The sequence below is a fragment of the Molossus molossus genome, unplaced genomic scaffold (genome assembly GCF_014108415.1).
Source record: "Molossus molossus isolate mMolMol1 unplaced genomic scaffold, mMolMol1.p scaffold_m16_p_17, whole genome shotgun sequence".
Taxonomy (NCBI): domain Eukaryota; kingdom Metazoa; phylum Chordata; class Mammalia; order Chiroptera; family Molossidae; genus Molossus; species Molossus molossus.
The window spans coordinates 22,529,521-22,540,099 of NW_023425352.1; the positions used below are offsets into that span (position 1 = coordinate 22,529,521).

A 10,579-nucleotide genomic window follows, 5' to 3' on the forward strand; every position below is an offset into this window, starting at 1 on the left:
CCCCTGCCCCGGGCTGCGTCCCGGCCCCAGCTCCCAGCCGGGGCTGCGGGCTCCGGCCGCCCGCCCCATGCTCCCCCCTTGCGCCCGGTGCGGCGCCCCCCGCCCCCACCCCTCCCCCCCTCCCCTTCCCACCTACCCACCCACCCTGCAGGCCCGTTACCTTCCGCCTGCTCCGGCTCCTGAGTAGCCAGCGGCCACCGGCTCCGGTAGCGGCGCAGAGCGACTCGGCGCGGTCAGCTCGACCTTCCACGGGATCCGCGGAGCCGAGTCGGCATCGCCGCTGGGCTCCCGCCCTCGAGCAGTCCTCACTCGCTGCCACTCTTGGCTCCTGCGCCTGCGGGCCGGCGTGATCCCGCCGGGGCTCCCCGCGCTCCCCGGGCCGCGCGCCATGGGCAGCCCCCGCTCGGCGCTGAGCTGCCTGTGAGTACCGCCGCCCCGTCCCCGCCGGCTGCGCGCCGCGCCCCTCGCTCACCCTGCGCCCCTCTCTCTCCCGCCCGCTTTTGTCTCCCACAGGCTGTTGCACTTGCTGGTTCTCTGCCTCCAAGCCCAGGTAAGGCGCACTGCGTGGAAGCGGGGACCGGGGGCAGGGGGCTGGCTGGCCAGGTTGGGTAGGGGCACCAGGACCTACGCTGCGGCCAGCGCGGCAGGGCTGGAAGGAACCTTAGAAATCCAACCCTGAACTATCCCCATTCCGGGAGCTAAGGAACAGAGACATAGCGCCCAGCATAAGGTCACACAGCCAGTGAGTGGCGAAGCTAGAACCCAAGGCCTGAGTCCAGCACTGTCTCTCACGCATTCTAGCCAGGTTAGGGGTGAATGGGGAACTCATGGGCACCACACCTGGCCGCCGAGGAAGGGGGCAGGCTGGGGCTAGGGGGCATTCGTTGTCAGAAGTCCCCGTGACGGACATAGGGACCCTCTCCACCGGCTCTTGGGGGAGGCTTGTGGCAGGTCTGGGGGAAAGATCAGGTGCCTAGGCCCTATGCGCTCTCAACATTTGCTCCGTAAATTTGTCTTTATAAATGTCAGGGGTCAGGCAGCGCTGCCTCCCTACTTAAAAGCGCCCTGCTCTTCTAGGAAGGCCCGGGCGGGGGGCCTGCGCTGGGCAGGGAGCTGGCTTCCCTGTTCCGAGCCGGCCGCGAGTCCCAGGGTGTTTCCCAACAGGTGGGTCCAGATCCTTCCCCATCCCCGGGCTCATCCATATTAGGGCTGGGTCTGTCCGACTTTCATGGGTGGGTGGTGGTGGCCTGAGCTGGCATGTTGGGGGGACCCCCATCCCCTGCCAGCTGCTTGGGGCAGTAGAGGGGGGTACAGGGCAATGGGGGCCACTTGGGCCCCTGGGCAGAGTAGCATTATAATGGCGTGTTGTGTATTTTTCAATTTCCTAAAGGTAACTGTTCAGTCCTCACCTAATTTTACACAGCATGTGAGGGAGCAGAGCCTGGTGACCGATCAGCTCAGCCGCCGCCTCATCCGGACCTACCAGCTCTACAGCCGCACCAGCGGGAAGCACGTGCAGGTCCTGGCCAACAAGCGCATCAACGCCATGGCAGAAGACGGGGACCCCTTTGGTAAGGCGAGCTGCACTGTGGTAGGCTAAAGGTAGCTTGTGAATATGCCCCCTTCCCCAAGCTTGCCTGCTGTGACTGGAACCGCCAGCCCCAACTGTGCGGACCAGGGGCCTGCAGGCTCCCCAGCTCAGAAGGCAAGGGGTTAAGGCAGAAAAGTGTTTTGGGGGTCATCTGGAGAAGAGAGGTCTGGGGAAGGGACCTTGGGGAGTACTTGGCCCACAGGTGCCCCTTCCCTGCCCAGCAGATGAATGAATCCAGGAATTTCCCTTTACACCTCCCCCTTTCATACACCCCTCCCCAGCTGCAGGTGGAGGCAGAGGGTTCAGGAGGAGGGGGGCCAGGTTTAAGGGAAGCTCTTGAAAGAGGATATGTCGCCAGGGCCCACAAAAGGAGAGTGGGAAAGAGAAGGGAGAGAAGTCCCCCCAACTCTCCCAGCTTGGGATGGGGGTGCTGTGAACCTTTAAATGTTTTGATCAGAAGGGTCAATTACACATGGGGACTAGGCTCGGGAAGGGGCCCTCCCTGCTCCACTTACCCAGGAACCCAGGTGGTGGGTCAGAGCTGACTCCCGGTGGGGTGGTGAGTACAGGGAGCTACTGCCGGGTGGAGAGGCTGAGGACTGATTGATTTCTAAAACATTCAATATTCCTGCCTTGAAACAAGGCCAATTTCCAGAGTCCTGATGTACCCAGAGAAAAGCAAGCCCTCTGGGCGGCTGGTGTTGTTTTTAGAGAGCGATTATTGTGAGTTTAAAAACCTTTAAATAATGACCAAGTTAAACAAGCATGAAAGGAGAGGGGAAGACTCTATTAAAATGTAATAAAAAGGTGAGGCATTTTAAGAGCTAAGAAGAAAAATGAAGAATGATATAAAACAGAAAAAGAACGAGTCTTTTTTCAGATGTGGAGTTTGAAAAGAGTTGCAAGTCTGTAAATGTTAAAAAAAGAGGTTCAAGATTGTTCTCTATGAATCTCTGGAGAGACCCCCGCGTCTGGCAGAGCGATTAAAACTCTTCTTACTTTCACCTTTTTTAACATTTCCTGAATACTTTCTCCTCTTCTCGAGCCAGTTTGGGGGATCGAGTATGTCTCGCTGCATTTTTTCTGCGTCGACGTAGCTGACTTCCCTTCAAAGCTGGAGAAGGAGACATAATTTTCCTGGGATAAATCTGTCACTGGGTGGAAGAATAGGTTTGAAAATGTTAAGCTTTCCAAAAGCCTGGTCGGGAAAGCCGCTGTAAACTGCAGCCCCAGCTCCCCAGAAACATCCAGGAAGGAGAGTGGGGGCTCTTGATGGTGGGGGTGGGGGCAGCCTGCACTGCACGGTGGCCGAGCTCCCCCACTGGGCTGGCAGGGCCAGCCTATCAGCCCTTTGTCCTTCCAAAGTGGCTGCTAGCTGCCCTTCTCAGCTTCCAAGGAAAGGGAACGAATGCCTGCCTGGCTCCTTCTAGGTTTACTCCATCAGAACAAATGGTCCAGCATCCTGGGTTTTGGGGAGGGAAGAAGAGGCTAAGCTGGCCATAGAAGAACTCATCTTCAGACATCAAAGGTCTGATGACTACTTCTTTCCTTAGATTTATAGGAGGCTTCCCAGGTTCCTTGGTCCCTACCTGCCCAACAGGAGTAGAAGCTGGACGGCCCAAGAGCAGAGACTTAGGGTGTGTAGCCAGGACAGGAAGAGTCTGGAAAAGAACAGCAGAGAAGTCTTAGCTGCTTTCCTATGGGCCCTAGAAAGTGACAGAGGGGCCTACTCCATTCCTATCTGTCCCATTTAGCCAGAATCCTCTGAGTGGGATTCTCTCTTGTCCTTTGCATGTCAGTGTCCTTCATGGCCCTTAACAGCAGCCACTCCTTGCTCTGGAAGGCAGACCAGGAGGAGATGAACAGACTAACTGGGTCCAAAAGGAGATGGGTGGGAGGAGAGGTGACAGCTGCATTTCCCCTAGCTGACTTGGAGCCAGACTGAGGACTTGGCCGCTGGGTCCCAGCTCTGTGCTTATGTGAAGGGGGTGGGTAGTCACAGGCTGAGCCTTGAGGTCTGTCTTGCTGACCTTGATGCCCATCTTCCCAGTAGTTTTGGAGCAGAGGAGGTGCCACCTTGTCCGTGTAGGCTGGGAGGCAGCTCTGGGAGTCCCAGGACTGCTTTCTCAAGGAGGGAAGAGGCTGGGCTCTACAGTAGGGAGGGCAGGAGACCCAGCCCCTTCTGTCCCAAAGGGCTAAGTCAGCCCTCACTCCCTTCTTGGGGACAGCCTCAAAGGGAGGAGTTATGCAGAGAATGGACAGGAATTGGCTTCTGTGGCAAGTTGGCTGTCTGAGGGGAAGGAGGAGGGGGAAGAAGGCACAAAATTCAGCTCTATGTTTCCTCTCCAGACTGAGGCAAGCATGACTGATTTTCTCCCTCCACACCCCCAGAAAGGGTTGGGTCACTGGGATAGGAAGCCTAGCTGTGATAGAGGTTGAAAGAGGAAAGATCACTGAGTTGTTGATTTCTGGACACTGGGGCTGGGGACTTCAGTGACTGGGAAGCATGGGGAAGAGTCAGAACCCTCCCAGCTGGTGTCTGAGTTCTGGGAAAGCAGCTGGCTAGGGGATGTGTTAGGCAGAACTGTCCCATCCCTATCACCTTCTCAGCAGAGCAGCAGTGAAGGTGGGTAGGTGGTTGGCCAAGGCTGTGAGTTCAAACCTGAGGTACCAGAAACAGGAGAAAATGCTTTGATGTTTAGCCTCAGAACTGGAGGTCACAACTGCACCCAGATGTATCTAATGATCTGTGAGTGCATACTATTTTGAGTTGGAAGGATCCTCAGAGATCTCTTGATTAGCAGGAAAACCCTAGTCATGAAGTCTTGACATAAAAGTCATTACTATCTGGTTTTAAAAGAGCATCTTTTTAATTTGATAGCCCAAGACCCCTCTGCAGAATCCAGTTGGTACACCATGATCTTATCCATCCCCTTCTGTAAACCTAGGTGAGGGGCCTGGGGCCCAGAAGGGGGATTTGACCTTACTAAGGGGGCCGAAGCCTACCTCTTGGGTACCTGAACCTTGGAGCAGTTACTGCTAGGATGTGACAAGTCTGTGAGCCAGCTGGGGTGAGGACATGGAACAGTGGGGGTCAGGGAACTTCCAATAACTTTCCTCCTCTGTCCCCTCTGGACAGCAAAGCTCATTGTGGAAACAGATACCTTTGGGAGCCGGGTTCGTGTTCGAGGAGCTGAGACGGGCCTCTACATCTGCATGAACAAGAAGGGGAAGCTGATTGCCAAGGTGAAGCCCCAGAAGGAGAGGAGTCCAGGGAGGGGGAGGGCTGGGGCCTGGGGAGTGGTCTGGGCTGGCTGAGCTCCTGCAGGATATCAACAAAGTGGGCAGAGAGACACAGGGCCACCTTGGGGTTACCTAATGATTGGGAGGGAGAGGTGAGAGAGGAAGAAACTGCTTGAGAGATGAAAAGCTATAAAGGCAAAGGAGGAAGAAGGAAGGCTAGGAAAGGGGCTGGGGGGGAGGTTGGTAAATTCCATATATCTTTTTAACAAATCGCCAAATTGCTTTGCTATTATGTCCAATTACATGGTACCAGCATTTGGAATGTTCAGTAAGCCGCAGGCCCAGCCCCTCGGCCTAGCTCTGAAATGGCCCCATTAGTCACGGCTCCTCTCCAGCCTCGAGCTCCCCGATTCCTGGGCTTCTGGGGCTTGGGGCTCAGCGCCTCCTCACAGGCCTCCCCTCCCCCATAAGGTGGCTGCCCAGGGGCCCTGGCCCTGGACTCCTGAGGGGCGCAGGTGGGGAAACGGGTGCTAGCAGCGCAGGCCAGACTGGTGGGCAGGAGGCCAGGGCAGGCAGGGTCTGGGCCCCCTCTCTGCCTCTCTGTGTTGGGGCCCAGCCCTTTCAGTAGATAGCCATGTGTCACTGCTGCCCAGGAGGACAGGAAGTTGCCGGGTGGGCTGCGGGTTGTGAGGGATTAGAGAGCGGGTGCCCAGGCAGGGGGTGGGGCTGCAGCTCCTGCCCACCCTGCCATCTGCTGGGATGCCCACCTGCTGTCTGGGGCCGCCTGCCCTCTGCCTCTGATGGGGGGGGCTCCGGAGAGAGCCCAGTAACGCTGTGTCTGGCCCCCCTACCTGCAGAGCAACGGCAAAGGCAAGGATTGTGTCTTCACGGAGATCGTGCTGGAGAACAACTACACGGCCCTGCAGAACGCCAAGTACGAGGGCTGGTACATGGCCTTCACCCGCAAGGGCCGGCCCCGCAAGGGCTCCAAGACGCGGCAGCACCAGCGCGAGGTTCACTTCATGAAGCGGCTGCCCCGCGGCCACCACACCACAGAGCAGAGCCTGCGCTTCGAGTTCCTCAACTACCCGCCCTTCACGCGCAGCCTGCGCGGCAGCCAGAGGACTTGGGCCCCTGAGCCCCGATAGGCGCCTGCCCGGCCCCTCCGGCAGCTCCCAGCGCAGAGATTTCCATTTCGGGGGAGCACACACACAGAGAAACTCGTGCAAGATGAGGTCTGCGCTACTGAAGGCTGGGGAGGAGCTGGGGGAGCCCGGGGTTCTAGTTGTTGATAATTGTTTGCTGTTGTTGTTTTTTTTGTTTGTTTTTTTTTAAACAAAAGAGAGGCTCTATTTTTGTATTCCACCTGGCTGTGGTGTCTTCTTAACTCTCAGGAAGGCCGGTTAGTGGCCAAGACTGGGGTTAGGGGAGGGGGGTACCCGGGACTTGGGAGCTTTTTCTAATCCAGTAGGGGTGCTCCTGAGCCCCCAGTACCTGCAGGGCAAGCTGGCCAGGCAGCCAGGAACTCCACTGCACCCCCAGGTGGGGGCGGGGAGGAAAGGGTAGGGATTTAGGTCAGGTGTTTTAAGGGTGGGTGTCAGGGGGGGTGGGGAGGTTGTGTATTAGTTGCTATTAAATGACTGAAATATTTAACTTGCATATTAAAAATGTGTGTTGGAGGGTGAGTCCTGCTGGGGTCAATCTCCCTCCCCCTGCCCTGCCCCAGCTGGTGGGGGAACTGAGAGATGCAGTGAATCAGGCCCCAGCTCTGGCTATAGCCTCCCTTTAGCCTAAGGACCCATGTCTGTCACTGTCCCCATCGTTGTCACTGGAGGGTTTTCCTGGGAGGACAGGAGCAGGGAAAGGAGCAAGAAGAGGCTCTTAGCTGGTTCTGGGAGACATGAACTTCCTAGCTTTATTTTTTAATTTTTTTTTTGGTGCCCTGACCAGTAATTGCACTAGCAACCTCTTGCAGTGCATGAGACGATGCCCAACCAACTGAGCCATACCAGCCAGGGCTGTACTTCCTAGTGTTCAACAGGAGTTATTGCTAATACTTCCCCAAGTCACCTTTGGGACAGAATGATGACTCTACTAGGACCAGAGTTGTGATAATAGATTCATTGAGTCTAAAAAGAAGTGCCTCTCTGTGTGCCTAGGTCTGCGAAGGAGACAGGAGATGCCAAAGTTCATTCTTTCTGAGTATCAGGTTCTGGAAAATGAAAGAAAAGAGCAACTGCCAGGGTCCCAGGTGGGGGGCATGTCAGACGGGGGACCTCCAAGGCTGGTGTTGACAATTGTGACACAGAACAAGTGTTAGCTTGGGGAGATCTGGTTAGAGAGCTGTGAATAGAAGGTGCTGAGCTCAGGTGCTGCAAAAGAGCCCAGGGGTCTGTGGTTTAGGGAGAGGCTGCCCCCCTGGGGGAGATGGAGCCTGGAGGGAGAGGAACTGGGCATGGGATGGAATGGGAAGCTCTTGGGTCAAGAGCAGAACTCAGGCTGGTAGAGCAGGTTATGGGGGGTGGAGAGGTGTGTGTTTGGATGTGGACTGGTGACACTGGCATCTATCACACCATTGTATGGTGTGATGAAGAGCCCAAACCCAGAAGCAGCAGGTCGTCTGAGGGCAGGGCTGGCCCAGTCTTTGTAACTAAGGGCTCTCATGCTAGCTGCTTCTGCTGCCTTCTTTGAGGGTGCCCAGTTCCTAGGCCAATCCAGAAACTTCTTCCCTCTGGGCTTCTGTTCTTTGGTACCTCCTTTGGGAGGGGAGCACCCCAAGGCTTTCTAACCACATGGGCCTCCCAGAGTTGCAACTGCAAGTCCCAGGTTCAGGCCATCCAGGTGGATCAGGAATTTCAGGCCTCAAGCCTTGGAGTTGAGGGATTTGGTATACCCTGGGGTTTGTCCACGTCACTTCTTCTAGCCTGCTGTGAGGGTGAGGGGTTCTGGATAGAGTACGTTTCTCCTGGTTCATAGATACCGTGAGGTTGGGGAAGGGGGCTCTGGACATCTCTCTTCCAGTTCCTCCAGCTCTTAGTGCCTCCTTCTCTGCTCCATCCCTTCCCCTCCCCCTTTAATTAATTCTGGGTGAGCAGCCTGGCTTTATTGTGCAAGGAGCTGGGGTCTCACTGTGGGAAAAGTCACACCTTCTGAGCAGCTTCTGATGCCATGCAAATGAAGAGACCGTCCAGGAAATGCTTTCATCTGCAGGGCCGCCTGTCCAGCCCCTAGCCCAGTAATTACCCACATTTCATTTGTTTGAGAGCAATTCTGGGGGAAGCCACAGGATAGGAGGGACTATGGGGTGGGGTGGAATGCCAGGCTCTCCCTGCCTGTGATCCTGGCCACAAAGTAGAGCCAGGCTGGGCCAAGGCTGGTCACTGGCTAGGCCAAAGCTACCTCTAAATCCCCTAGGCTTGTGATGCCTGAGTACTCCAGAGTGGTGGGGTAGAACTGTACCATGGTTCAGATGAAGGAGAAGAGGTGGGCTGTTCATAGAGCTGGACTTGCCTATAGGGAGGAGGGAGATGATAATGGGGGTGGGGGAGAGTAGAGGTAGACAGGACGGTGGGTATCTGGTCCATGAGGCTGCCTGAGGCTTTGGGAAGGGGTTGAATCCTAGTAGGACCTCAGGCCAAGGTGCCATTGGGCAGAGCCCAAAGCAGTGGGCTAGGCTGGGCTAGAGCACCCACCACCTTGTTTATCTTTGAGTTGCTGCCTCCACAGAACCCTCGCTAATGGAGTTTTACGGCCCACTCAAGCTGCAACTGGCCAAGAATCAATCATTACCGGCACTTAGTGGTTTGATAGTTAACAGCCTGAACTGAAGCCAAACTGGTTGTTAACTGTGATAACAACTGATTTCAAGGGGTTATTGCCGGCCCAATATGCTCAGCCCATTTATTTCGGGGAAACAAGCAGGGAGCTGTTGCAAAGCCCAAAAAAGGGAGGAGGGCTGGGCTTTCCTCAGCCAAAAGGCCTGCCACTCTGTCTTGGAGTGGGTGCTGGCTCTGAGAGTCTTGGGGACTGGTTGAGGTCTGCATGGAGGCTTCATCTGGCAGAACTCCATTGAAAACCAGTGTGCGGGCCCAGGTGATCCACACAGAAGGCCCTTTCCAGTCATCCCTTCTCAGTTCTTACCCATCCTGATTTCCCACCTCCCCTTCTCCTCCTTTTCTTATAGCAGCACTTCCTGTGAGGCCCTCACAGGGACAGATTTCCCATGAGGAGGCGCCCTGGCCTAGTGGCCAGTCCTATGTCTGTCCCCACTCAGCAGGTGGGGCTGGACCCCTCACCTGTTCTTCCCTAACTAGGGCACAAAGCCCGAGCCAGACAGAACCTTGCCTCTCATTTCAAAGCCATGAAGACTCCACCCAAACCTTGACTAGAAAGGAGCGAGAGTTCTCCCCCTTTACTCCAACAGGTTCGGTCCATCCCTGCCTTCTACCCTCAGCCAGATGGCAGCAGGCGGTCTATGGCTAAGCATCATTCTAGAATGCTGCAGCAGCCAAGGACCAGGAGTTCTCCACTGTGTACAGATAGAAAATGTGAGGCCCACAAGTCACATAACTAGTGCCTGAGCGAGTACCAGAAATCATGTCTTAATTCCCAGATCCAGGCTGCTTCTTGAGGACTAAGTCCATTCATTCATTCACTATTTACTGAGTGCCTATCATGGACCAGGCTCTGCTCTGGGTAGGGGGGACAAAGCAGGGAATACGAGACAAAAGCCCTGTTATTAAGGAGCTCATATTCTAGTTCTGGGGCAGGGGGTGGGGGAAATGCAGAGCAGACAGTGTGTAGTATAGCAGACACTGCCAACCCTAAAGAGAAAAATGCCGAGAAGGGGCTGAGTGTGAAAGGTGGAGTAGGGTAGTAGCAATTTTAAATAGGCTGGTCCAAGAAGGACTCACTGAAAGCTTAATGTTGGAGCAGACAGCTGACCAAGGTCAGGCATTCAGATATCTGGGGGAGAAGCCATTCAGGTAGAGGGAACAGTAAGTGCAAAGGCTTATTACATTAGGGGAAGAGGAGGGAGGCCAGTGAGCCAAGTGAAGGGAGGTTATGAGAGAGAGAGAGAGAATAGTGGGAGGGGTGGGTAAAGGTACAGAGAATGATAGAAGCTGAGGTGAGGCCTGAGAGATAAAAGAGGTTGGGGTGGAGGGCAGATTATGTAGGGCCATTGAAAAGACTCTAGTCTTGACCCTGAATGAGACAGCAGAACTTTGGGGGGTTTTGAGCAGTAGAGTGACATGATCTGAATTAAGTTTTATCAAGATTGCTTTGGCCGTTGTGTGAAAATTGTAGGGAGGCAAGGGAGACCAATTATGAAATTATTGCAACAATCTAGACAAGAGATAATAGTGGATCAGAGGTGACAGAAGAGACTGGAATTTTGGACTTTTGTTTTTGGCCAGTAGAGATGACAGAATTTGCTGATGGATTAGCAGGGTTTCCAAGGTTTCTAGCCTGAGCGACTGAAAGGATGGAGGGGCCATTTCCCGAGGTGAAGAAGACTCCAGGAGGGAGATTCTGAGGGGAAGAGTAGGTATGGATGGCCATGTTAAATCTGAGCTGACTGAATATTCAAGTGGAGATGTTGAGTAGGCAGTTGTGTATGAGCCTGGAATTCAGGGGAGAGGTCTAGTGTGAAGATATAAATTTGGGAGTGTTCAGCACACAGATGATTTTTAAAGCCAAGAGATGGAATGGATTACCTCGGGAGTGGGCATAGATAGAGATAGG

General features: G+C 54.9%; 1 protein-coding gene across 4 annotated transcripts; it reads left to right on the plus strand.

The window, feature by feature from the left end:
* Positions 1-191: 191 nt before the first annotated feature.
* On the plus strand, positions 192-6,199 carry FGF8 (fibroblast growth factor 8). Of its 4 annotated transcripts, none has more exons than XM_036265450.1 (6): positions 192-420; positions 514-550; positions 1,078-1,164; positions 1,391-1,571; positions 4,731-4,837; positions 5,692-6,199. In XM_036265450.1, the coding sequence occupies exons 1-6, from the start codon at positions 389-391 to the stop codon at positions 5,980-5,982; spliced, it is 735 nt and encodes a 244-aa protein (XP_036121343.1). In that variant the 5' UTR covers positions 192-388; the 3' UTR covers positions 5,983-6,199. The 4 variants fall into 4 exon arrangements, with proteins under 4 accessions (XP_036121343.1, XP_036121344.1, XP_036121345.1 ...); XM_036265451.1 differs by having other exon boundaries at positions 1,424-1,571; positions 5,692-6,177; XM_036265452.1 differs by lacking the exon at positions 1,078-1,164.
* Positions 6,200-10,579: the final 4,380 nt, after the last annotated feature.

What these genes read in the sequence shown, in the direction of transcription:
- FGF8 (XM_036265450.1), top strand. Translation starts at nt 389, where the DNA reads ATGGGCAGCCCCCGCTCGGCGCTGAGCTGCCT. An exon ending in TTCTCTGCCTCCAAGCCCAG is followed by an intron (nt 551 to 1,077) that starts GTAAGGCGCACT and finishes CTGCTCTTCTAG; the next exon opens with GAAGGCCCGGGCGGGGGGCC. An exon ending in AGAAGACGGGGACCCCTTTG is followed by an intron (nt 1,572 to 4,730) that starts GTAAGGCGAGCT and finishes CCCTCTGGACAG; the next exon opens with CAAAGCTCATTGTGGAAACA.